Source organism: Vicia villosa, unplaced genomic scaffold (genome assembly GCF_029867415.1).
Source record: "Vicia villosa cultivar HV-30 ecotype Madison, WI unplaced genomic scaffold, Vvil1.0 ctg.001278F_1_1, whole genome shotgun sequence".
NCBI lineage: Eukaryota > Viridiplantae > Streptophyta > Magnoliopsida > Fabales > Fabaceae > Vicia > Vicia villosa.
Window position 1 is genome coordinate 211,059 of NW_026705556.1, and position 27,593 is coordinate 238,651.

Genomic DNA, 27,593 nt, shown 5'->3' on the forward strand with positions numbered 1-27,593 from the left:
ATTTCATAACCCTAAACACTCAATCGTATCTATGCTCCTATTGACTTCATCGTCGGAGTACCTTGCAGGTACACTCCCGCCTTGTCATCATCAACACTGTGCAAGACATTTGTGGCCCTTTTCATGTCTGATCCCCCGAGAGTAGTTTCGTTCCGTTGCAGGAATCGAATGCCTCTGATGTCTGTGTGACTATTATTATGATTTACTCAATGCTATTATTATGATCAGTCATATGCTAAATTGAGGATATGTATGCTTAACTTATATGTTACATTGGAAATGCATTATGTTGAGAAATGTTATGATGTGACCGATGCCATGTATGTATTCCCGTTCGTTTTGGTTAAACGTTTGGATGTGTGTTTCTTGATTATGGCTTGTTGTGTATGTGATGTTGATCACTTGTTTCCGTTGTTCCGGTTGAACATTCAGAAGTTGTTTCCCCGTACGACTAGATGATATGATTGATGTATGCTTGAATCGAAGCCGGCCTAGCTACTATGTGTAAATCATCTATGACCCTGGCTGTGTGATCAATGGGTCTTCCCTGGATGTGTGATCAACGGGCTTATACCATTGAAAGGGCGTTTTTCGCTGGCGTGATTATCTAAAGCATCGGTGTTCTTGGTATATTGCCCACACCTGAGCTACCATTGCGATGTACGAAAGAGGGTCCGAAAGGGCATTTCGCGCTGGCGTGGTTATTTAAAGCATCGACGTGCATGGTATGGTGAGGTTGTGATGCCATGTAGGCTACATCACTTCGGATTTACTCACCTCTATTGATGTCACGTAGGAAATATCACTAGGCTTTCGCCTGGTGGGCTTGTGCTGTCAACAATGGCGTGTTTTGCAAGGGCGTAAACACATGCGTTTAGATGATGATGGGGTCATGACGCCACATAGGCAAGGTCACTTTGGTAACTCGTCACAGATGAAATTTTATGTAGGACTCATCTGACTCATTGTGCTCTGACCCGAGAAAGTCTCTTGACGCGATGCACTTGGTTACTCACTGAGGGTGTGGTTATGTGGCCTATGCAGGGTCATTAACGTGCTTTTGGATTCCTCGTACACGGGTACGGGTCTGCATACTTGTTTATATGACTTAAGGACAGTTTCCGATAGTAGAAAGGCATGTAACCCCAAAAGACCCGACCTTGAGGGTAGCTCCCGAGAGAAGGTGGGCAGGTTAACCCAGAAGACCAATTCTGGAGGTAACTGGTACTCATGTTTGTTGTTGATCTTAATTGGATAATCAAGGGACTTCATATGTGGATTGTACCTTTTGTTGTGTGTTTGTACCCAGCCGTAAGGAAAACCACGAATCCACAACGGATCCGTTTTGGTTGCATGTACCTTGTAGAACCGAGTAATCCCATAAGATAGGGGAACTCACTGAGATTTAATAATCTCATCCCCAATCCTATTATATTTTTCAGGAACAGGTTAGAAGTAGAAGAATTGCCAGATGGTTTGCATTGAAGACGGTGGACAAGCAGATGGCATGATGACCTCATTAGACGATGTCTTTCCGCTGTGCCAGTATTATGGACAGGTGTATTGTATACATTTTATACTGAGATTTGATTTGTATACGATTGTATTTCCTTGTCTTTTCCGCTTAAGTATGTTTCTTGTACCAATTTTTAGCATCACTATATATTATTCTAGACGTATATGTACGAGGTATTACACATTTGATACTTTAGGTAGCGATTAACGACATACTTCTTATTCCAACTTCTTCAATATCATATTTCTTTTTCAGAGCTTCTCATTCCTGTTTAGTAGTCTCGTAGTTACTATAGTAATCATATAGATAGTCCGCGAGACTATTCAGAATGAGGTTTTTGTAAAGATAATCATAATCTTTCCAAATGGATATTTCAATTTTGCTTTAACTTTTGCAGCCCGGTCTAATTCATACAAGTTAACAGTTTCATATGAATTCTTAGTTTTGTTACCATTAGTTTGCTCGGTTTATTCAAAAGGAACAGCAGGAATGTCCTTAGTCAAAACTTGGGCAACTTTATTTAAGGTTAAGAAAATTTTCATTTTAGCTTGTCAACGTTTGAAGTAAGAACCCTCAAACTTAAATGGTTTGTCAGAGACAACAACCGCAAAATTACCAATAACTTCTTCGTGAGTCATGGTAGTTTTTAGAGCGTCTTAAAATTGTTATTTTTGGATTTTCGAAAATAGCCACATAAGAATTACCGAGATGAGTCGTGGAAGAGTTCGCTCTCTTTAAGACGTTTCACGACACTGTCCAAAATTATGCAAAGCTGTCGAACTACCGCGCTGCCTCTAGAATAAAACAACCATGTTCTATACAGTACAATTACTATTTACATGGTAGATAATTGATCTAAAACACTACCCTCAAATCGTACAAATACCATTAAGAAATCGCATAAATACCACTCATAATATTTGGTATAAAAATCAGTCGTAATAATTTCTCTAAAGAGAATTCAATAATGGTCATTTGACCATTCAAAATGATTTCTCAACATAAGAGAAATTCAAATAAATCTCCAAAGAGAATCTAAATATTAATACTTTTAATTTCTCAACTCAAACGAGGAGAAATTAACATAATTCTCTAAAGAGAATTCAAGAAAATACTAAAAAAATTAAACGGGTAGAAAGAAGATGGAGAAGTTGGCGCTTTGAAAATTTGAAAGACGCAAAGTTATGAGAGTGGGGAAGAAAAAACTCAAAATAAGTTTTTGGTGTGTTTGGGAATGAAATATGAAATTTACTTATATAATGAAGTGAGCTAGCTAAGACATCTCACCTAACAATGTGAGACTAAAGAATAATGAAGACACGGTGCAACAATTTTTAATGTAATGTCATAACAATTATTGATGTTAATTTCTCTCTGTTTCGGCATCTGTTTTCATTTATGCATTTATTCATATTTCATTGGATTCCATTAATACACTTCTGCGGTTTGGATGATTTGGTTAAAGCGTAATGCGGTGATCTTTAAGAAGGAAGACTTTAGCTTTACCGAATGTATGTCGGATATAGTTTTAATTTCTTGGAGGTGGTTATGTGATTTTCATAAGAGAGTTAATCTTTGTAATTTTTATCTTTGGAATACTCTACCTCTTCTTTGTTTTGAGAGGTAGTTGTTCTCTTTTTTGTATCGGGTCGGAGCATCCCTTTTGCTCCCGTTTAATTCCATTACCTATTTAAAAAAAAATTAATACACTTCTGTAAAATATATAGTGATGCATTTCAGGTTATATTTTTAGTTGTGGCGTGACTCAATATCAAATAGATTGTGTGTCAATGAAGTGTGCTCGGAGATACATTTCTGAATTTTATGTAGTTTCAATTTTTCATTAGAGGTAGAGAAGCAATGATTAGGGAGGCAAAAGCAATCCGCAAATTGGTATTATTAGGTGTAATAGATATTTAATTGGTTTTGTTGGATTTGTTTAATTGTGCATGAGATTTTGGCCATTCAATCATTTGGAATATATTCTATTATGGTTTTCAAGCACGTGATCGTGTGAGCCATTTGCAACCTTTTATAAAAGTTGGATGTATGTTCTTCGATATAATGTTGGATTCAGCTATTTCTGTTTCTGTTATAATAAAATTAAGTATCCCTGTATTTCTATTCAATATAATTGTTCTCATCAAAAAAAGATTATTTTGATAATTCTTGTGAGTAATTTTAAATTTTGTGTGTTAATATTTGAAATACCACCATTTGTAGAAATGCTCTCTTATTATTTAATTTAAATTTAATATTTTTTTATTTTTTATTTTATCTTCAGAATTTATTTTGGCTCTTAACTAAAAAAATATCATATTAATTTTTCAATTCTTCAAAAAGTATTATGTTAATCCTTTTCATTTAATAAGCAATAGAAAAACTTATAAATTGTTTGCTAAGTTTATCATTAATTAATAAAAATGATTAATTTGGTCATTGTTGAACGGTTAAAAGACCACAAGAAAGAGATAATTCAACAACTTCAAATTTTCACTGTTTTCAATAGAAAAAATAAAATATAATCAAGTAGCTCTCTATTTTGCCACTTTAAAAAAAAAAATGATGAAGCAAAATCATAATCCACACAAAACATTTTTAAAAAAAGTACATACAGACTGTTGTAGCCATATGGTAATATTCCTTTAGAATTTGTAAACCGAAACACAAACATGAAATAGTATAGATAGCCATTGCATATTCTTAGTTAAGGCAGCAGCAGCAAACACTATAAATTCATAATTAATCCGTGTAGGTTAGACATGATCAGATGAAGTAATTGGGAGTTGTTGTGTCTCAATTTGCTTCATTGTAACTGGTGATGGTGGCGTTGTAGTAGTGTCTTTGGCTTTACCCCACACCACAGAATAAAGACCCATTGCAATAATCACAGCTCCAATGATACTATCCATAGAAAAAAAAGTATTATTCACCAATAAAAAAAACCAATATTATTTACCAAATTAACAAAGAGATGTAATAAAATAGAGCCGTCTATCGGGACGTGCAAGATCCAAAATTTGTAGTTGAATAAGATTAAAAAAAAATTCATAGATACATTGTGTATAATTACATGTTAATTAAACTTGTGATAATAAGAAAGATTAGTAAGATATACCTGCCCAAGTGGAGTTGTTCTCCGAAAAGAAATGAGCCCAGAGCACAAGTGATGATCATACAAAGAGGATTAAATGCTGCGAAAAATACTGGGCCTCTGCTTTGCATTACCAACCCTTGCACATAATATGTTATTCCTGAGTTTACTATTCCCTGTAATTTTTATGTTCATTGAAATTAATTTGGTTAGTTAACTATGAAATAGAAACGACCATAAATTTAATAAAAACATATTAAGTGCTAATAATTTATTAATATTTAATTATATATTAATTAAATAATTAATCTAACAAATAATAGAGAAAGGTACCGTGTAGAGAGGACCATAGAGTCTAAAGTTCCAACCAAGAGCCCAAGTCCCCGCACCAGAGTGACGCTCAGCCACCAACGCCACCGCGGTACTCATCAGAGAACCAACTAAGCAAATTAAGGTAGACAATGACATTTCTGCCGGATACTTTTTCAAAGTTATCGACTGCAATTCACAATTCATATTCAAATTGTGTTATACAACATGATGGATGATACGTATTAAAATTGAATAACAACCAAAACAAAAAAGAATAAGATATAGTTACCTGTATTATGAAGAAAGATGACCAAGCGAAACAACCACATAATATAAAAAGTGTTCCTGAGACCCAATGTTTTAGAGTTTGAGTGTCGTGACTTCCAGCATGATGATGAGCATTATTTGGAGAATAAAAAAGGTGGATTTGTGGTCCTTTGTAAACTGTCATCAATAATGCACCTCCAAATGTTACCAATGTTCCAACCACCTTTGCTATGCTTCGTATCTGCTTAATATTTATTTGTTCAATCCTGATAAATGGTACTATAAGATTAGTATTTTTTTATAGGGATAATTGACATTTACCTCTGTCATTAGGGCGAGTTTTGATTTTCCCCCCTATTAATTATTTTTTTTGGATTAGCCACCTGTATTTTTAGGGTATCTCCTAAGCGTGTAAAAAACAGTGAACCCAGGGGGTAAATCAAAAAAACAAGTTTACATGGGTTCCTAGGGGGTAAATCATAGAACTTTTCATATTTTAAGGGGGTAATCCAAAAAAAATAATTAATAGGGTGAAAACCAAAACTCGCCCTAATGGCAGGAGATAACAGTTATTTATCCCTTTTTTTATATTTATCATAGTAATAATCAGATTAAATAGTCTTTTGCTTCTGATAAATTTGTAAGTTTTTATTTTTCGTCCATAAAAAATAAAGTCTTTAAATGTTGGATTTCTTTTGATTTTCGTTTTTTAAATAAAATCTACAGGAAAATTTGCAGATTTTTCTACAAATTTTATCTTTAGAACTAAACCTAAATTTTTTTAATATTAAGAGATTATTTCCAATAAAAAAATATAGAAACGGAAAAAAAACTATTTAATCTTAATAATCATCTTGTATTAAGAGTTACCTGAAAATTATGGCTAAGAAAAAGGTTATAGATGGCACAGTATTCGACAAAACAGATGCAAATGAAGCTGATGTATATTGCATTCCCAAGAAAGTGAATCCTTGATCAATCACTGGCCTACAATAGTACCAAATGGTATACCATACATTAATATTATTAAAAATAATAATTCTAATTAAAACAAATTTTCCATGTGGTCTACGTAAGTGAAACAACATGTTACACGCTGTTTACTCACTTTGTTTTTTGTGTATACATGTTTGATTAATAAATTTAAAAAACAAAACACTTTCTTTTTAACACCATTATTAATATCTTCTTAATAAAATAAATGTGAATCTCTTATTTTAAAAAGAGACTAATTATTATGCACCGTCAGTGTTAAATTCTTTACACAGTCACTACATCACAACTATTCACAAATATTATTTTATTAATAAATAAAATTAAAATTAAATTTCAATAAATATTTAACGGTTACGATTTACTGACGGTGTAAAACTGTTTTACATTGTCGGTGCGTACCAATTAAATTCTTTTAAAAATAGATTTCACATAAAATAATAGAATAGGATGCATATGTGTTTTATTTAATAAATATATATTTTATTTAATAAAAGAATAAGTGTTGATAAAAATGTAACAACAAAAGTATTGATAGCATTCCTCACATATTAAAGAAGAATAAACTTAAACAATTTCTTCTTAAAAAAAACACAAACATTTTCTTGAAAAAATGATAAAGAAAAAGATAAAGGATCAATTTGTTTTATCTTTAAATAAATAGATTTTTTTAAAAAAACAATTTTTAACAAAAATATATTACACTATAAAAATCATTTTAACAAAAAACTTGAAACGAACAATCCTATATATATATATATATATATATATATATATATATATATATATATATATATATATATATATATATATATATATATATATATATATATATATATATATATAAAGAAATTTCTTCCCTAAAATTTAAATTTATTCTACTATTTCATACTACAGAGTGAACGAGATAGTTTAATTGGTATTTTGTTAATTGATTTATTTTGTGCGAGTTGTTGATACATATTACTCACATTAAGTCATATCTAATAATTAAATGTCAAATCTAGTGGATTTAGGTGTTAAAAAGAATTTACATTTGTCCCATTTAGTGGGTTTATTTGATAGTTATATAGAAATTTTAGAGGTAAGAGTAGATGTTCGAATACGACATCTTACTTAAAATTCGATGCTACTTTGACAAAAAAATATAACTACCTCAATACTTATACTACTTAAAAATATTTTTAATACTAAATTAGTGGTTAGGTTGGTTTTTTCTCTTTGGAAATAGTATTGGTTTTTTAAGTTTTTCATTTTTAATGGTTCTACATATCTATCAACTGACATTTCAACATCCGTTTATAAGAATGATAAGAAAATGAAATTGTATAAGATTTAAATTAAATGTGATAAAATTCAAACTTTAGAGATTCATCTCTTATGAATAATTGATAATGTAAAGAATTTGCTAAGCTAAAACTATATCATGAGATTCATCTCATTATTTAAAGAATTTACTAAGCTAGTGCATATGAATTAGATCATAAAACTATATATATTTTCATTGGCTTATTCTTAAAATATTAATTTATAGAGGTTTTCTTTATATTTCTATATACATATCATAAAACTGGTAAAAAAATCATGAAAATAATAATTAGTACCATATATTAATTATTTAATAATTTAAAATAGAACTACTTTTTTGAAAATTGCGGTATTGGAAAATAAATTATTTAACTATTTTAATAAAAATTTATGATTTCTTGCTAACTTTGGTGATGGTGTTTTAAGAACACTTGTTAATAAATTAAATATAAGACAATAATTTTTAAAATGAAATACCTCATGATAATATTTCTATTTTTAAATATCATCTTTTAAAATATGTATCCTTAAAATATTTATAAGATTATTAAGAGTATTGAAATGTAGCTCTATATATTTTATATCATTACTCCAAAAATGCGAGCGCCATTATGTGCAAAAAGACAGAGATAGTCATCTTTGGCCTAACTTTCCTGCAAAATTGTATAAAATGTGGTAATTAGAGCAAAGAAAACAAAAATTCAAGATAAAGAAAAAGTTAATTCAACTTTCATTAAGATTAAGCATTACTCTTTAAAGGAAAAGCTGAATACATTTGGTTTAGAAAAGAAAACACTATTAAGAAATAAAGACAATGATAATTTATATACTAAATTATAGTAGTTAATTCTACAAATAAAAGAGAATAATTAGGCACTATAACCTTTCAAAAAACCATGCAAAAGGAGCAAGTGTAACTGCAGCAATGATATTACGATAAACAATGAACACAAAACGACTCATTCCAATATTGAAACTGGCCATGGAAAAGATGTAAGCTCCTGCAAACCCAAATTGAACTGCCACTGTTAACACATAAGGCTTTGCCTTACTGCTAAATCTAGCAAAACCTATTTTATCCATTTCTTCCTATTCAACAAAAAATACTAATATTGTTTAGAGATGGTTTCAAATCTATGAAGCGGCCTTCCCTATAAATACTAAGAATTGTGATTAAGACGTAATCCATTCAACACAGCAAGATGTTGAGTATATCTTGAAGAGACTTGGTTATAAAGTTTTTTGCTTTTTCTCAGTCAGATATGAAAGTTGAATTATTTAGTGGGAGTTTCTCAATTGGATATGAAAGTTAAATTATTTAGTGGGAGTATATGCAACTAGCTTTGCTTGATTGAGATGATTCCCTCTCTAATTAATTAATTTGTTTCCTTGTGTCAGAATACACTATGGCAATAGCTGCAGGATTTTTCATAACCCACTATAATAACTTTATTCCTTTTAAGTATTAAGGATAAAATTATGTTTGATACTTATTTTGTATTCATTATTATGAGTTATCTTTTCACGAATAAATCTAATATATTACAGTATATTTCCATGGTTAAATTTTACTTTACATTTTACTTCATATTTTGAAGCGGAACAAAAATGATAGTAGGTTGAAGAAAATTACTTTGAAAGGTCTCTCGGTACGTTGGTAGATATCTTTGGTGATTAGAGAGAGGATACTTACAAAGTTAACACTCCAACAATCAAGTCAATAAATGAGATTGTCTGAGCTTCCAACTGTGTGAATAAGTAATATCTCAACGTGACTCAAAGTCATGCTTATATATATAGGGGTGTCAGTTAAAACTATCAATGATTAATATAAGGTCGTTAGATGAATATTAACAGTTGAGATGATGACGATGCCTTGCTTCATTGCCTTGATTCATTGTCTCATTGTTGTTTGAGTGTTTACTTGTTCACTAGCTAAATTTAGACTTGTGATCGGATTGAGCTTTTGTATTGGACCGATCTTATAGGACCTTTGATCTTCCCTCAAGTCTTTTCTATAACTCACGAAACGAGGATTGCTAATGTGAAAGGCCTCCACATGGAGAGGGAGTGAAGTTTTGTTGAAAGAATACTTCAAGGAGAGAAAGAGTTCTATTGAGAAGTTAAGTGGGAGTTCATTGCATTGGGAACACGTGCGTTAATTGCATATCACGTCACAGGGCCAATGCTTCGAGGGATGCTTCCACATGGATTCATGCACTTAGGATACTTTAGAGCACTCGAATGTCTTTGCGAGATCGAGATCTCATCTTAATAGTTGATTTTCTTCTTTGGGTACTGTAGCGGGGAAAAATTGAGACCAAAGCCATTGAATTGACTTTACTCATTATTTTATTGAAAGTCGCTACCGCGCTTTATTGTTTCTAAAGGAAAAGGGAAAAGAGCGAAATAAAATCCAAAGAAGTTTTTAACATCAAAACTAATAAAAAACAGAGATCTTAGGTACAACGGTTGATTATGCAAGGGGAAGGCGTTAGCACCCCTTATAGCTGTGATACTCCACATGAACCTTTTTGTAAATCAGTAATAAAAAGATTGTGTGTAAAAGAGAGATTGTATTTGGTTTTAAAATTATGTTTAGCAAGACGTTACATCTTGTGCCTACATACCTCTTGAGTACAATGGAGAATTCAGAGCAACTGTAGTTCCACTTTAAAGAGAAACAAGAGTTTTATTTTAAAATAGGATAGAAAGTTTATCATCATATGAGAGAAAACTCATCAAACCATGCTTGAGCATGAGAATAGATGGATCCTTTGTGTCATAAATGAAAGAAGGGCTCCAACTTGGATAAGTCAACAAGTATGCCACTAGTTCTTTCAAGTGGGAAAAAATTAATCATATCAATCAATATCAAGGGATTAGGGGATTACATCTCCACCATGATGATTAATCATGCCTAAACTTGAGAAGTGGGATTTTAAGAAGAAATGCCATAAAAGGCAGAAGCTTTTGAAAGAATATCTTATCAAAAGAGTTTAAAAGTGTTTGCAAACATAAGAAGATTTTGAAAATGGGAGAAGATTTTGAAAAGTTAAGAAGATGGGAGGATATGAAGGGACTATCCTAATGCATAAAATAAAAGCTAAGGAAAAGAACAGTCTAACTAATAAGAAGCCAACACTTGACATAAAGAAGTCAATGTAGATTTCCTATCCTTTGGATTAACACAACTAAGCAAGTACAATAACAAGAACCAGATGAAATAAGCCTCAGGTGAATCATAGATCAAGCAAAGTATTCAATTAATATAACATCTTTATATGAGTAGCTTACAGTCACAACCTTGAAAATGCACCATAAGAACTTAAGACAAAAATTGGCCAGAGTAACAGCTGCATACAAAATAATTTCCAATCACAATGCCTTGGAATAGACTCCAATGACTTTAGACAAAGTATGGAACTCAAAATAATATGCACACAAAGAAAACCAAATCAATGCCTTGGAGTAAACACCAAGGACTCCAGAATATCAACATAATAAAGCAAATGTATCAAAGTCTTAGTCCAATAGTCCATCTTCCAAACTTAGGATGTAGTAACCAAAGTCCGAGTACTCATTAAAAATTTTATGGTTCAAGTCTTTATTAATGTTTTAAGGGAAAATAAGAGGTCCAAATAGACAAAGGAAAAAGTGCATAGGCATAAACATATGTCCAAGCTGACAAAAGGAAAAATGAGCATAAACATAACGATGATGATGAGTGAGGCATGATAAAATAAAGCATAAAATTGTAAAAGAAGCATAAAGTAATGTTAGAAGTTAGTTATATACTGGTTAGAAGTTTATTCTCAAAGTTAATGATCAATAATGGTTGAATAATGAACTTAGGTACAAATTGATGAAAACTCATTGGAGGATTGATAAGACCAAAAGCTCCTATAACAACAAGTTTTCCAAGGTATGAGCCAATTGTCAAATAATCAACCATCCTTGGACTTATAAATATAGGTTTAGGCCACGAATGATCATTTTCTGATATAGGACAAATTTAGCGCTATGTTAAGGAATCGTCAAGTAGCTTATATAGAAGCCACCCGACAACGAGGCTGCTCAATAACAATTTATGTGTTTATGAACAAGTTAGAGAAATGAGATAGAAGATCATTCTCCAAAAACTTGCGACACATGTAAAATAACAAACAAAAACAAGAAAGGAATTGAGATGAAATGGATTGAAATTAAAAACTAAGTGTCTAGATGAATTCTTTTGATCATCATGGGATTTCGTCTTAATGATCCATTAGAAGAATGATAAAATCATAACCTCTATACAATGGATTCATCAAGACTTACACCCACAAATCAAAAGAAAATAGATGGAGGGAGAGATTAAGTCACAAAATAATAAAAGAAAAATTAAACAAAATTTTAAAGGATTTTTTAAAATAGAAAATAAGAAGTAAAAATCAAATCAAACATCTAAACATCAAATAAATTCAAACCAAAGATAACCATAAGTCAAGGACCATCATAGGATCATTTATAAATTTTTCCAAAATTTAATAATGCTAAAAAATATTTTAAAACCAATTAAAACTCAATCAAAATGAGAGAAAAAATAGTCATAAAATCAGAAATATTTCAAAGTATTTTTGGTATTATTTTCATAATTTTTGGATTAAAAACAAAAGAGATATGAATTTTTGAAGAAAAAAAATAAAAGAAAAATACGAGATAAGAAATTAAATCAGAAAACATGTGGTGCGTTGGATCTCGTTTCATTTAATGATGTGGCTAATCCAATGGACCTGGATAGCACTGAAGCACATGAACCCTCACTGAAGCAACACACCAAGCGCATAAAAACCAAGCCAATGAAATTAAAATGTTTGGAATACTCTCACTGTTTGGATGATGACACCTCGTCATCTTCAATCTCAAGCTTCAAAAATCAAAAAGAATTTGCAGAAAAACGTGAATCTTTCAAACTATAAAATCAATGTGCTCATATTGGTATCATTTGACTCATCACATCAAGACGATCTCAATCATATCCTCGCAAAACATTTATTCAAACCATAGCTCAGTCGATTTGAAAAAAACCAATCAAGTAAAAATCTGAAAATCTCAAGAACAAATGCATTAAATCAAATCAAAACTTAAAATTAACTATGCAGTGAGTTTTAGTGAGTAATGAGCTTTATGTTAGCCATAAGTTTGAGTTGATTTGGTGGAGATTTCTACCAAAATTAATTTCACCAAAAAGCTTTTGAAAACTAAAGTGACTAGCTACAATGGAGGCACGATTTTAATTGCTAATAATCCGATTAACTTTAATGAAGATCAAGGAAGCTAACTGAGTGAAGGATTTGAGTGTTTAAGGTCTGGAAATGAAAAACGAATTACAAGCTTAAGAGTTCGAATGGGATCTTAGTAGGGGTATTTTGGCTCTCAAAAGCTTGGGAAATAAATGGAATATGATCCTCTATTTTTAGCTGAGCTCATGAAGTGTTCATAGGAGTGAAATGATGAAAAATCCCTTAAATTCGTGTGAAGGTTGAGGGCATGAGAAGTGTGACTTACAATCCTTCAAAACACACCCAAAGCATGCATTTCAATGCACTAATCATCTTCTGGAAGCTTTCTAATCATGTTTAGAATCAAAACACGCACCAATTTGACTTGTAATTTCGATTAGAGTGATAATGAAAATGCACCAAAATCCAGAGTTGAGACACCATGTTCGATCCAAGGCCATTTGAAATTGGCTCGTGTGTTTCATGATTTTCTTTGAGACAAATATTATCCTTATCATGAAAACACAATGCAAAAATAATGGAATCAATTTGATGCTTGAGGAGGAAGATCTGACCTTAAGGATTTGACATAAAAACCTGAAATCTTGGGCTATGCCTTGCCTCAAACAGTTTATGCCCAAGTTTTATGCACAAAGAGCTTGCAATTTTTGAGTGCCTTATAGCATGAATTTGACTTGGAACTTTGAAAATGAAATGTTCTTATATTCAAGATGAACATTTGGAAAAAAGAACCAACCAAAATTTGTATAAAATAAGATAGTGATGCAATTTTGAAGATAAACATACCAAACTTGAAAATTCACGAAATCCATAAGATGACCTATAATGTTTTCCATCCTTTGATGACTTTCTCCTCAAAATTGGTTCTTGACTTTCAAACATGACTTGAAGTAGAATCGTTCAAGATTATTATGCAAAAATAATAGGCTCAAAATGATAAAAAAATGAGCAAGCTATGATCCTTTGAAGTGGACACACAATTCTTTGAACTTTCAAAGGATGACCTATAATGTCTTCTCACTTTTGATGACTTTCTTCACAAAATTTCCTCTTAACTTGTAAAGAGAAATTGTTGATGGTGTCAAGGAGAATCATTTTCGAAACAAAGCACTAAAAAATGTTGAAAATTAAGGGAGTTATGCCCTTGTGATCATAGAATCAAGAACTTATCAAATTAGGTCAAACCTCTTTAATAAACTTTGAATCTCTTGAAATTTTCTTGAATGATAAAGCATGATGAGGTACATAAGACCTTGAAATAAGGTTTTCCTAAGCTCACTTGATTATGAGGATCATGGCTTGATGAAACTTGTTGAAGAAGGCATGGAAATAAACACATGAACCTATGGAGCTTCATGATGAACCATGCCACATAATCTTGAGATGAACTTGATCAAATGAAGTAAAGAGATGTTTAAAATATGACATTTGATGATAAGAATATATATCTTTCTAAGTTTTAAGTCATTTAGCTTCCATGGATGATCAATTGATTGAGGGTCAATCCTCAAAACCCTAGCTTTAGGTGAGGTGGGCACAAAGCTAAAGTTGAACCTCAAGATTGTGATCATGATCAGTGGTAAGGATGTAAATGATTGGGGAATATTAGGGTCAAAAATTTTGGTATGACAGACGCTCCTTTTTAAGTTCCTTCTATCAGGATAAATGAAGATTTAAATCTTCGTCACGACGTGATTGAAGGGACTTAAATACAAAATACACAATTTTTAGACCTAAGATGCCTTGCGATGCTTATGAATGTATTAGATATAGTTACCAAATAGAAAGAAACAAAAATCGCTGGGGAGAAAAGAAAAGACTCCACTAAGGAAGAAAAATTCCACTAGGGGAAGAAAACTCCACTGGGAAAACACCTTGCATAGGGAAAGGATAATCATCACCAAGTCATAATTGATGGCATGAGTTATCAACCTTTACTGAAGGTAAACTGATGAAGAAAACACCAACTTCTTATTGAAGGTGAACTACCAACATTTATTGAAGGTGGAAACAATGTTTTCAGGATATCAAGAGGTGGAACGAGATGCATGTCGACGAGGGGAGGGTTGTTTGAATAAGAGTGTATGGTGTTTCGACGCACGTTTACAATTCATAATTCTTCGTGAAGCTGGAAGATTCACTAGGTTCATTTGTTTTCTTGGACGATTATACGTCAAAAGGTTAGAATTTTGACATAGCTAGAATCATGGTGAGGGTGACTCTATCGTTCAGGATTTCAGACAAAATCTGTGTACAGATAGACGAGAAGGTGTATGATATTATTCTCAAGGAAGATTCTTATGGTCCAATGCGAATCATCACAAGTAATTCTAAAACTCAAATTACTATTTCTGAGTCTTCTGAATCGGAAGATGAGTTGTCGAACAATTTGTTCGAAGGGGAGGAAGATTATGAAATAGTAGAAATGGTAAATAGTATTGAAGATATATCGGCTCAAGGGGTAATAGGTGAAGCGGATTTCATAACAGGGAGGAAGAAGAAGTAGTTCAGAGGGCAAGATGTTAGGCACGTAACAGGGGAGAAGGAGGTGTTTTCTCCATTTCGTAGTATAGATATAGAGGAACAAGATTTGAACAATCATAGTTAACATACAAGGGTCAAAAAGTGTAGAGCCAGAAGCAGTAGCATATGGGGCAGATTCTCATAATTTGGTCTCTGTAGAGAACAACCAGACATTCATTCATTGCTCGATTACGACTTCTCGAGGCAGAAAAAGATCCAAAAGGGTGAAGTTTAGGAACATGTTGGAGATGGGAGGTACAAGCTGTAAAGAACATTCCAAAATGGAATTTGCATTCGAAGAAAGGGGAAGGCAGGTCCGAAGGGTAAGGTGAATTATTTTCCTTCATGTAGTTCAAAGGGTGGTAGGACGGTTGATTCTAATCTTCTTGTTACTCAATCGAATTTGGTAAGGCAACATAGAAGGAGTGTATTGGTTTGTTATGGTGACCAAAAGGAGGAGTCAGACATATGTAGGAATAATGGAAGACAATGGGAGTTCTTGGACAGAGATGTGGGTAATAAATTATGGTCAGTGATTGTAGTGTTGGGAGTGGTGGATTCGGAGGGAAGGAACAAATTGGTTATTAGGATCGAGAAATTGGATAATGGTGGAGATAAAAGGAAGTAAGGTAGGAAGGAGTCTTCAAATTGTTCATAATGATTATCGGGTCTATGAACATAACAGGGGGTGGGAATGCGCTTAAGAGGAGAATGGTTAGTTCCATAATTAAAAAGGGTAAGGCAGATATTTTTATAATTCAAGAAACTTAATCGACTAACTTTCAAGAAAGTTATGCTAAGAGTTTTTGGAGTTGTTCGGATATTGGATTTTCTGATTCTAATTATTTGGGAATGTTGGGAGGTCTCTCAACTCTACGGATGATTATTAAAATGGATATGTTGAATAGCTTTAAAGGGGATGGCTTTTTAGGGATCAAAATAATGTGGAATAATAATATTTATTACGTGGTGAACATATACTCTTCGTGCGACTTAAGTAAAAAAGAAAAGATTGTGGAACAAATTGATAGTATTGAAGGAGAAATTCAAGGATGGAGAATGTATAATGGATAATGGGAGGGGACATTGAAGCTATCAAAAATAGTAGTGAAAGGAAGGGCAGGGCGGAGGTAGTGAGTTATAACAAAGCGAAGCTCTTTGCGGAATTCATTAACAAAAGCTCCTTGGTGGACATACCTTGTAAAGGTAAAAAAATCTAGTGGTATAGCGGAAATGGTAAGTCTTTAAGTAGAGTTGATCGATTTCTTTTTCCGGAAAATATGGTGAATAGATGGGGGTGATCGATCTCTTTATAAAGAAATGTTGGGCTTTCCTTAAAGAAGATTTTGTTCGTTATTTCAAGTAGTTCTATGAAGGAGGAGTGTTATTAAAGGCGATTACTTCTTCTTTTTTGGCTTTAGTTCCCAAGGCTCAAAATCATTTATCCTTGGATGATTATAGACCAACTTGTTTGATGGGGAGTATGTACAAAGTGGTAGCTAAACTTTTGGCGGGAAGATTGAAACAGGACTTGAGTTTGATTATTTCTCCTTGTCAAAGTGACTTCGTTCCATGTTGACAATTGCTTGATGGGGTGTTAGTGGCCAATGAAGTGGTATACTATGCTAGAAAAGTTGGGAGGAATTACTTACATTTTAAAGTGGATTTTGAGAAATCTTATGAGAAGGTGAGTTGGAATTTTTTGCGTTATGCGCTAAGGAGAATGGGATGTGGGCTGAATTGGATGGAGTTATTGGTGTTCAAAAGCAATATTTCGGCAATAGTGAATGGGAGTCCAACCATGGAATTTGAAGTGAGGAGAGGATTGAGACAAGGTAATCTGCTCTTGCCTTTTCTTTATGTTTTGGTCGCAGAAGGTCTAACGGAGCTAGTTATAAAGTCTATTCGTATAGGGAATTTGGAAGCTTTTCTATCAAAGGATATTGTATTATGGATATTCTCCAATTTATGGATGATACATTGTTGGTAGGAGAAGGGACATGGAAACATGTTTCGGAAATAAAGGTGGTTTTGAGGGCTTTTGAACTAGTTTCAGGTCTTGGCATTAATTATCATAAAAGTAAGTTGATTGGTATAAACTCTAGCAATACTTTCTTGGAGACCGCTTCTATTGTTCTTTCTTGTAAGGTGGTAGATAGCAAATTATATTTTCTCGGTATTCCGATCGGGTTCAATCTGAGAAAGAAAGAGACTTGGAGGCATCTTTTGCAAAAGATGAAGAATCGTTTGGTCAGATGGAAAAATCACTTTCTAAACTTGGGAGGAAGGATAACTCTTTTGAAGTCTATTTTAAGTTCATTAACCATTTTCACTATGTCTTTCTACAAAATGCCGGTGAAGTCAGTGAAGGAATTTACGAGGCTTCAAAGTAATTTTCTTTGGGGAGGAGTGGAGGAAAAGAGGAAGATACATTGGATTAGTTATAAAGATATTAACTTACCTATTGAGAAGGGGGGTTAGGAGTTAAAAATAGTTCAGTTTTCAATTTACCTCTTCTCAACAAATGGAGGTTAGGATTCTTCAATGTCACGACTCCTTTTGGTACAATATATTAAAGTCTCGTTTAGAGATTTATCTATCCAAGTTTTTGGTGTTGGAGTTGCTAAGAAAGACGCCTTTTCGCGGTCTTCTTGGTGGATGGACATGTTGAAGATTTGGAATATTTCTAATAATGATCATATTTTTTTTAATAGTAGATTTTCCATCCATTACCAATTTAACACTCCTTTTTGAAAAGGAAAGTAGTTAGAGTGTAATATTTTGAAGGAGGGGTATCCAGATTTATACTTGGCTTCTAGTTTAAAGGGAATCTTGGTGGCGGGAATGGGAGGGTGGATCGATGGAAAGTAGAGATGGGGAGGTGTAGGTTATTTTGTGACAAAGTCAACTAACTCGGACACCTTGGACGAATTAGGTGCATTATAGGCTAGATTGGAGGTTTTTGGGGGTTTGTCGGAAGTAAAGATTTGGATGAGTGGAATTTCAACCGGGAGGAAGGTTTTTTGTTAGCTTCTTGTTATGCGCATTATGCCAGTTCGCTTATTCATTTTGGTCCTCCTAATAGAAGTGATGAGGGGAAGGGGTTAGTTCGCGTATTCATTTTGAAGTCTTCTTGCTAATTGGCTCCCAACTAAGGACCTTTTTGTGTATAGAGGAATTTCTTTTCCTTTAGATAGTTTAAAGTGTGTTTTTTGTGGTATAGAATTGGAAAACTGGGAGCTTTCCTTTTTTAAATGCTCTGTGGTTAAGAAAATATGGAGGGAGATAGCTCTTTGTATAGGAAAATCAGAGGTGGAGGAGGAAGAGTTGTGTTTGTCGAGTTTTTATGGATTGACACTCGTTTAGTAAAGTTCAAAAGATTAAAGAGAGCAAATTAGGAGTTATTTTGGCTCGCAACTTCATGGACAATTTGGATGCTAAGGAATGAGGTTGGTTTTCGGAATAAGGAATGGAATGTTAAAACCTTAGCGTGGAAGTGGTCTTTTTGTGGAGAAATGACTCAACCTGATTATTCTTTTTAAAAATTTAGCAAGGATCATTTACTATTTCTTTCATAAATTTAAGGGTTAAATGCAATTCACCCCCTGCCATTAGGGCGTGTTTCAGATTTGCCCCCCTGAATTTTTTTTTATAAGAAGACACCCTTATAAAAGTGTATAGCCAGTTTCACCACACCCTTTTACTACTAATGCTGACTGGGCTTTGACTGATTCGCTGACTTGGCTATTGTTGCTAACTAATATCATTAATCATTTATATTGTTATTAATTAAGATATTACAATTATTATATCATTTCTTTATTATTATTATTATACATTTTTTAAAAGAAACAAAGAGGAATAGTTGAAACCTCAACCCCAGCCCCTCCCCTTCTCGATCGTACTCTCCCTCTCTCATCTTTACCAACTATCTCTCTCATCTCCATCGGCCTTTCATCTTTCTCCCAAAACCACCAAAAATCATAACACAAATCCAGAAGAAATCATGCATTCAAACCCAGACAAACCCTAATTTCCCCAAATAAATCCCTAATTCAGTCAATAATCAAGAACCAGATATCAATCCAAAGGCTAAGTGTTATTCGCGCTTACCTCTTTACTGTGAATCTCTGTATCTCAGTTCTGATGTCTTTGAATCTTCCCCTAATCCCTCTTCCTTTCTCTGTTTGAAGGTTTTGGTGTTGCGAAATGCTTCGAGCGATGGTGTTGAAGCTTCGATTTAGGGTCACCGTGAAGATCGCAAAAGACTTCAATCCCCCTTCCACTCCTTTGATTTAGTTTTAATTTTAGGATTTGATTTGATTTTTAGAGTTAAATTTTTTGATTCGATTTGTTGTAGGTTTGTTTTGGATATTGAATGTAATAGATTGTTGATTCAGTTGTAGAATGTTTTCCTGATTTGCGTTTGATTTTGTTGGATCTGGGCCTGAAATGAAATTAGGGTTTGAGTTGGTGATGGTGGTGGCCGCCGCAGCAAGGTTGAAGAAAGTGAACAGGGATATAAAAATTAATAATCATTAATAATAATATATTTTTCTTAATAATAATCATTAATAATAAAATGAAATATTAAATAACTAATTGTAATATCCTAATTAATAACAATATAAATGATTAATGATATTAGTTAGCACCAATAGCCACGTCAACGAATCAGTCAAAGGAAAATAGTTAGAGGGTAATATTTTGAAGGAGGGGTATCCGGATTTATACTTGGCTTCTAGTTTGAAGGGAATCTTGGTGGTGGGAATGGGAGGGTGGATCGATGGAGAGTAGAGATTGGGAGGTGTAGGTTAATCTATGACGAAGTCAGCTAATTCAGACACCTTGGACGAATTAGGTGCATTATAGGCTAGATTAGAGGTTTTTGGGGGTTTGTCGGAAGTAAAGATTTGGTTGAGTGGAATTTCAACCGAGAGGAAGTTTTTTGGTAGCTTCTTGTTATGCGCATTATGCTAGTTCGTGTATTCATTTTGGTCCTCCTAATAGAAGTGATGAGGGGAAGGGGTTAGTTCGCGTATTCATTTTGAAGACTTCTTGCTAATTGGCTCCCAACTAAGGACCTTTTTGTGTATAGAGGAATTTCTTTTCCTTTAGATAGTTTAAAGTGTGTTTTTTGTGGTATAGAATTGGAAAACTGGGAGCTTTCCTTTTTTAAATGCTTTGTGGTTAAGAAAATATGGAGGGAGATAGCTCTTTGGATAGGAAAATCAGAGGTGGAGGAGGAAGAGTTGTGTTTGTCGAGTTTTATGGATTGACACTCGTTTAGTAAAGTTCAAAAGATTAAAGAGAGCAAATTAGTAGTTATTTTGGCTCGCAACTTCATGGACAATTTGGATGCTAAGGAATGAGGTTGGTTTTCGGAATAAGGAATGGAATTTAGACAATATGGTATGGAATGTTAAAACCTTAGCGTGGAAGTGGTCTTTTTGTGGAGAAATGACTCAACCCGATTATTCTTTTTAAAAATTTAGCAAGGATCATTTACTATTTCTTTCATAATTTTAATTGGTTTCTAACCTCTTTTTGTCGGGTTTTCTCGTTTCTCAGTGTAATCAGGTTGGAGAACCCTTTGTTCTCCCTTATATAATATCTTGCTTACACAAAAAAAAAATATATAAAGAAAAACCTAGAAAATAAATATAGTTAACAAAAGATTACGAATTATTGAACTTAATGATTTAATTAAACGAATAAGAAGTAAAATAAAAATATCATATGATAGACTAGATTATTATTTGAGAAAAAAATTTAAAATTAAAAGAACTACAAAATACCTTTTAGAATACCAAAATAAATTGGATTTTTATAAAAAGAGGTTAAAATATTTAAATGAATAAAAAAATATATGTCATTAATATTTGCGACCAAGGAATTAGATACGAAAATAAAAATTTTGTCAATAAAAACTGCCTCTATCACAAATAATTTTGCTGCGAGATGCGCTTAAAGTAGTTTTAAAACATATGTTCACTAGAGACAAAAAATAAAGGAAGGCATAAACAAAAAGCTTAGCTACACAGTAGAGTATTAGTGCAGGAATTATTCTAGCAAGAACTTAAATTGAAACATGTCTCTGACCTTTTTATCCAAAACAATCACAATAAAAGAATTTTGACATCTAAAATATAGAACTCTAAATCAGAAAATATTTCTCGCATATATGGTACACCTCCTTAAGTCTGAAGATATTATTTATCATTTCTCAAGATTGTCTCCCTCCCGCACTAATGCTTCACCAAGTCCTGCCCAATTGGCTCTGTTCTGAAACATTTTTCAACCTTTTTTTTGTAAGCAAGATTCATTAATGATAATTACACGGTTACAAAAACCCCGAGAAAGCTAATCGAAAAAAAAAAGAAAAATTACACACCTTATTGAGGTCAAGTCTTTCGATCCTCACTAATATTATAACCCCATCTTCTGCTAGAATCACCGACCCTCTAAAAAGACTTTTTAATAGAGTATGATGAGTAGCTTTGCTAATATCAGATTTTTAGACAAAATAAACTAGTTATTTGCAGATAATAAGTTATGGTTATGTTTTTTGAATAACATTAATTTTTTGAGTTATATATTTTGATATCATTAATATTTTTCATTTGATTAATTAATGGCAATGCAAGTGTTAAGAGTAATAAGAAATGGAAGAAGAAATAAAATGAAAATACTTTGTGTTCAGTTTAAGAATTTTGTATTAAAGTGGTATTCTATTGATATAAAGATGGTATCATGTGCAAGAAATTTCATAGACTAAACCGTTGAGTCCTTGATGATCACTATAATTATAAAATTTTCCATAATAATAGTTGTTAAATAAAAAATTGCAAAGAAGAATGTTATTTATTCCCAGAATCAACACTATTATTAAATTTGAAGAACATGACACGACTTTTGAGATTAAATATAGAAAAGAATATAACACATTCAATATTTGTTTCAACTAGATGAAAACACTAATTAACTATAAAAAAAATAATGAAAAGACTACAAACATAGAATTATTTTTTTTGATGGCAAACTGATTATTAATATTGAGGTTTAAAACAATCATAATTTAAAAAGAACACATAATGTGTCATACTGATAACAAGAAAAGAGAACAAAATACAACATTAAAAAGAGAGCACCAAAATCCTCATCCTAAATTCAACCTCGGAATTAGAATAAACATTCAATCCACTTTTAGTTAAGGTGGTTGATAGATTTCTGAAGATAGTAAGAGAAAATACATGAGCACAATGTTGTAATACTCCTTGTGTTAAAATCATAAGTTGTTATAAAAAGCTATCATAGGATCATAAACAACTTGCTTAGCATCTAAAGCCGCAACAAAATCAAGATGTGCATATTCATCTTTATACAATACCACAAGATTGGTAGCATCATGATTGCTGAGATCATTGAGCAAAACTTTCACATCTTGTACATCAGATAGATAATCTTTCCCTCCATAGCTGATAAAAAGAGGGAAGTCTTTTGGGATCTTAGTCATGTCATAAGTTGGAGGAACCATTTGTCTATAGTGTAGTGTATTTAGAAATCTGTAATCATACTTTGCTATCTGTCCTGTTCGGATCACTAAAATTCCATAATAAAAATTTATTAGTCCTAATTACAGATGCATAAAAATCAAATGATATAGAGACTAACTTATATACTCTAATTTATCATTTTTTTAAAATTAGAATATCGAAGCCAATTATATCATGAGAACAATATTATACTTTATTTAAAAAATGTGATTGTATGCAGTACATATGCATAGTAATTGTGTATACAAATTAAACTTAAATATATTTTCTTATTAATAGTTTAAAAATTCAATTAAATGATTTATATAAGTAGTTTTAAAATTTAATGTGATCAAAATATAATAAAAAAATTCACCGTAATCCTTGCTTACACAAAAAAAAATATATATTTATCTCATTATATTTTCGATCCAACTTGACAAAAAAAACATTGAAGATAGATATTGATATTAACTTATTATATCTTGTAATTTCACCAAATAATGACTGAATTTTTATATGATACAATTATCTTACTTCATTTATTATATATCCTGCATACTAAATGAGTACTAAATCACTGTAGAAGATTTCAAGAAAAATCGAAGCTATTACATATTTGTTTACCATATTAAGAATTATTTTTTATAAAATAAATAAAAAAACTAAGAATGATTTTTTCTCCAAATAAACTTTCGAAAACTTCTTAACAAATTTATTTATTCAAAAAATCATTTTTATTTTTAAAACTTCAACAGACCAGTCTTTATAGTCAATACAAGCACAAAGAAATTTCAATTTTTTATTATTATTAGACTTACTTTGAGATAGATGGATCATGTTCTTTGTCGATGTTGGGTGTAGTTCGTGTTGAAAAAATAAGTGCACTCTAGAAGCATTTACGCAACAATTCGGACCTATACAATTTAAAATTATGTAATACAAAAAGAATATCATTAAGTATGGTTATAATAACTTATATTTACATAATAGTTAAAATGGAATTTTATCACCATTCCATTAGTAACAAATTACCAGTGATCAATGAGATTATGTCTCCGCAAGATAGCTTTAGAGTGGAGCATATTCCATCCACACGTTTTGTTAGTTCCCTCCTGATCATTAATTAGAAAGCATATTGTATATTATATGTATTGTTGTTTTTATTAGTTTAACTTTTTTTCCACTAAAGAAAAATTATAACAAATATTCAGTAAAAGTACAGGGAAGAGTAATTTATCCTCTTACGAATAAGGAATGAATTCACGCAAACCTAACCAGTACACATCCTGTAATATAAAAAAAGTGTTATTTTCACAAGTGTGATCATGATTAGATTTTATTATACACATACCTCAAAATAAATACTTGCATAAAATTAATCTATTTTTTTTCCATGTGACTCACATTAGCTAAAAAAAGTTGGGCAGCAAGTTTTGTTATTTGTGAAGCAACATGATTCATATGAGCAATTGGACTTAGTAATGCAGCTGATCTCAACATATTCAGAAGTTTCCCTTGAGATAAATTAACCAAAGCCACTAAAGTACCCTGAAATTATTAAATCATTAATTTATTTTTACAAACTAATTGAAAATATTATAAATAAATAATGAATTAGGGTTAACTAACCTGAGAATGACCTGCATAATGCAATTTTTGACCAGTATGATTGAACACATATTCTACTGATGCAGGAAGATCATAACCAGCTAGTTCATCCCATGTCCATTCCCAATAAGCCTAATAATGAATTAACTCAAGAATTAAACTAAAATTTCTATATTGATCAATTATTCTAAATTTGAAATTATTGTATATAAGGTGAAAACCGCGTCATTAGGAGTTAATGATGTGTGTCCGGTGCTATATTTTGTGCCACGTCCATTAACAAGCCACACATCAAATCCATTGTCTGCTAAAATAAATCCCAATGATTCTTCGGGAGAATTGAGCATCCATACTACAGCATCCTGAAATATTGTATAGGAGTTAAATTTCTATACATGATTGTAAATTGTATATCTATCTGTCTATTGGGTAAATAAAACTTACACATAAGAGACCGTGTTGTAGTAGCACAGGTGGCTTGTCGGCTTTCTTACCGGACCGTCCAGTCGGGATTCTTTGCAGGCTCAAGATGTAACCATCATTTGTTATTACCTTAGTCATTAACGCAAAAAAAAAATGATATCAAGTATGTATTATTAATTAATTAAACAATTGTTAGCGATCATTTTACGAATTTGTTGATAATGAAATGGCATGTGGAATGAAAATTTCTAGTTGTAATATTTATTTACCGTATGTTCTTCACATTTGTAACCTTGTGTCTCTACCAAAGTCTTGCAGATACCATCCCCATTAACTTGGGAGAGTGCTGAAAAACCATTGGAAAATGACTTTCTTTCGTGTGCGGCTGCTGTTATGCAAATCAAGAGTATTGAGATAAGACTAATTTCTACATTGTTGGCCATTTTGAATGGTAAATATAAATATATAGAAATATAAAAGAGAATATTGAACTTTTTCATTAATGGCAGATATATATACATAGAAGAGTAGAAAAAACTCAAACTGAATACAACTACAACCCATTAATCAAACAAGGAGCACCAGAGATTCTAAAAAACAGAAACACTAAAGACAGCCAATCAACTAAAAAACAAAGAAATAAAACAAAAACCGATAAAAATACGAACCAATCAGAAAACCTCCCAAGAAAATTAGTTAAAGGAAAACACATAAGGCTATCGGGCCAGAGAGCATAGTAATTATTTATGGATGATCATAACTATAGTAATTTCATATGGCTATGTTCTTTTTAACATATTGTAAATTAATAAAATAATATTTAACTCATCAAAATCAATTAAACTATTTTAGTCAATCAATATACATAATCATGATCGTTCAAAAGCAATTAGGATCAATTAGTTAAGACCCTCGTTTAATTTTTAAGAAAATTTGATTTTTAAGAATATGATTAAATTTATTAGTTTAATTATAAAATTGATATGGTTTATTAAAATATACTTATTATTTATAGTTATCGATGTAATTAAATAAACAAAAGTAAACTAATAATGATAAAGTTATATTGTAAAGAGAATTAATTTTAAAAACATAATAATAATGAAATATTTTTCATGAAACAAAATTGTTAATTTCAAATTTGAGTTTATTGAAAATAAATTATAGTTATTAATTTTATAAATTTGGATTTGTCGGGAATATTGGTCTTGGATTGGAGGAGTATGTATTTAGTCGGTTTCTTTATAATTTATGTAATTTGAAATAGATAAGAAATCTACCTACATACAATGTTAACATACATTGTTATAAGTATATCTGACATCTCTACAAAATTTAAATAAATGAATAATATCCTTCAATATTTTATTATTCTAAAATTCTACACTTTAAAAAAACATTAAATAAGAATTTAAAACTGCATAATTGTTGAATGCAGTATAGGGCAAGCAACAAAAAAGATTTGGAAATATTGATCCGGGAATTATCGTCCTCAGAGATGGAGAGATGCCATTCAACAGTTTCTATGGTTTCGAGCTTGGGTTTGAATGAGGAAAAAGTAAACAAAGATATAGACAAGAAAAGAATAAACACATTCTTAGAAGAGAAATAACTTATCAGGAATGTAAATATATTCACTCTTCACAAACATACACTTACCAACCCGTTATACTCAACCTACGATACTCATCTATGTTATCACGTATCTCTCACATAAGCGTCCATCTCTGGAGCACAAACGAGATCATCTCACAGCTAAGGTTATCTCTAACGCGAAGTCGCGAGAACATCCGTATTCTCGCGTCGGCGATCTCTCACGCGCCGCTCAACCACGAAAGCATTAAGAACAGATACAAACAGTGAATGCTAGCTCTAAATCTATCTCTAGAGTTCAGAACCAACAGATTATCATCCTAGATAAGGACTCAAGAAGTTTATCTCTAAAGCACCCCAAATCCCCAGCATAGAGCAAAAATTCAGGATAACATCAACATAAATTCGTAAAGCAAGTTAAACATAACATTATAATCGGTAAATATACATAAGATTCAAGTAAATATACAAACAAAACCCAACCAAAGAGAAATACACAAAGAATAGAAGAGATAAACCAAACATCTCGCGGGTTGTCAGCTCCGGTTGATGAGAAATCCACCTCCGATCTTCCAAGTGCATGACCCGGTGTTGTTTTCTAAGCTAATCTTGATCTAAGAATGAAAATGATGGAGTTGGAACCAAAAATCTCCAAAACCATACCCTAGAAATGTTACAATTGAAGAAATATAAACACAATTTCTGCTACAGCCGCTTAGCGGCCAAACCTCGCTGAGCGGACTACACATATTACAAAAATATCTAGAACAGTAAACAGGTCTCCGCTTAGCGGCCAGAGCCTCCACTTAGCGGCCAGGAAAATTGGTTCGCCACTGGAAAGCGCGCTGGACGGGCGCTCAGCGGAGCTTGCTGAACAAAACTTCTCAAAAATGGCACAAAAATTGCTCCAAAGTGTTCCAAACTTGCCCGCTTCATTCCAAGCTTCCCAAAATATAAAATACCTACAAAAACATAAAGAAAAGCTAGTAAATGATACATAAAACAAATGAAAACTAAAGTATGCGAATATATACACAAAAGTGGGGATTTTATTACAAAATCAGAATGAATAGAATCGATAAGTGCCACAATTATATACTCAAAATAGCAACATTTTAGCACTTATCAAACTC

General features: G+C 32.1%; 3 protein-coding genes across 3 annotated transcripts; 1 reads left to right on the top strand and 2 right to left on the bottom strand.

Annotated features, from left to right (window-relative positions):
- Positions 1 to 4,079: 4,079 nt before the first annotated feature.
- LOC131634271 (WAT1-related protein At4g08290-like) lies at positions 4,080 to 8,622 on the bottom strand. The gene is made up of 7 exons (XM_058904917.1): positions 8,374 to 8,622; positions 8,081 to 8,143; positions 6,060 to 6,176; positions 5,212 to 5,455; positions 4,944 to 5,108; positions 4,635 to 4,786; positions 4,080 to 4,420 (listed from the first exon to the last, which is right to left on the bottom strand). Exons 1-7 carry the CDS (start codon positions 8,571 to 8,573, stop codon positions 4,273 to 4,275), a joined length of 1,089 nt encoding a protein of 362 aa, XP_058760900.1. The 5' UTR covers positions 8,574 to 8,622; the 3' UTR covers positions 4,080 to 4,272.
- Positions 8,623 to 16,371: 7,749 nt separating this feature from the next.
- Positions 16,372 to 18,664, top strand: LOC131634283 (uncharacterized). Its single transcript, XM_058904929.1, has 4 exons — positions 16,372 to 16,504; positions 16,900 to 17,133; positions 17,289 to 17,687; positions 18,522 to 18,664. Exons 1-4 carry the CDS (start codon positions 16,372 to 16,374, stop codon positions 18,662 to 18,664), a joined length of 909 nt encoding a protein of 302 aa, XP_058760912.1.
- Positions 18,665 to 22,586: 3,922 nt separating this feature from the next.
- On the bottom strand, positions 22,587 to 25,310 carry LOC131634284 (triacylglycerol lipase 2-like). Its single transcript, XM_058904930.1, has 9 exons — positions 25,137 to 25,310; positions 24,889 to 24,996; positions 24,666 to 24,833; positions 24,466 to 24,576; positions 24,241 to 24,384; positions 24,082 to 24,122; positions 23,869 to 23,948; positions 23,655 to 23,750; positions 22,587 to 22,900 (listed from the first exon to the last, which is right to left on the bottom strand). The coding sequence occupies exons 1-9, from the start codon at positions 25,308 to 25,310 to the stop codon at positions 22,587 to 22,589; spliced, it is 1,236 nt and encodes a 411-aa protein (XP_058760913.1).
- Positions 25,311 to 27,593: the final 2,283 nt, after the last annotated feature.

Excerpts from the sequence above, each read along its gene's own strand:
- LOC131634284 (XM_058904930.1), bottom strand. The coding sequence starts at position 25,310 with ATGGCCAACAATGTAGAAATTAGTCTTATCTCAATACTCTTGATTTGC. Across the intron at positions 24,834-24,888 it reads TACAACACGGTCTCTTATGT|AAATTTAACTCCTATACAAT; the intron begins GTAAGTTTTATT and ends AATCATGTATAG. Across the intron at positions 24,577-24,665 it reads CATTAACTCCTAATGACGCG|GCTTATTGGGAATGGACATG; the intron begins GTTTTCACCTTA and ends ATTCATTATTAG.
- LOC131634283 (XM_058904929.1), top strand. The coding sequence starts at position 16,372 with ATGGGAGGGGACATTGAAGCTATCAAAAATAGTAGTGAAAGGAAGGGC. Across the intron at positions 16,505-16,899 it reads GGTGGACATACCTTGTAAAG|TGGCCAATGAAGTGGTATAC; the intron begins GTAAAAAAATCT and ends ATGGGGTGTTAG. Across the intron at positions 17,134-17,288 it reads GAGGAGAGGATTGAGACAAG|GAGAAGGGACATGGAAACAT; the intron begins GTAATCTGCTCT and ends CATTGTTGGTAG.
- LOC131634271 (XM_058904917.1), bottom strand. The coding sequence starts at position 8,573 with ATGGATAAAATAGGTTTTGCTAGATTTAGCAGTAAGGCAAAGCCTTAT. Across the intron at positions 8,144-8,373 it reads TTTGCATGGTTTTTTGAAAG|GAAAGTTAGGCCAAAGATGA; the intron begins GTTATAGTGCCT and ends ACAATTTTGCAG. Across the intron at positions 5,456-6,059 it reads TTCTTAGCCATAATTTTCAG|GATTGAACAAATAAATATTA; the intron begins GTAACTCTTAAT and ends ACCATTTATCAG.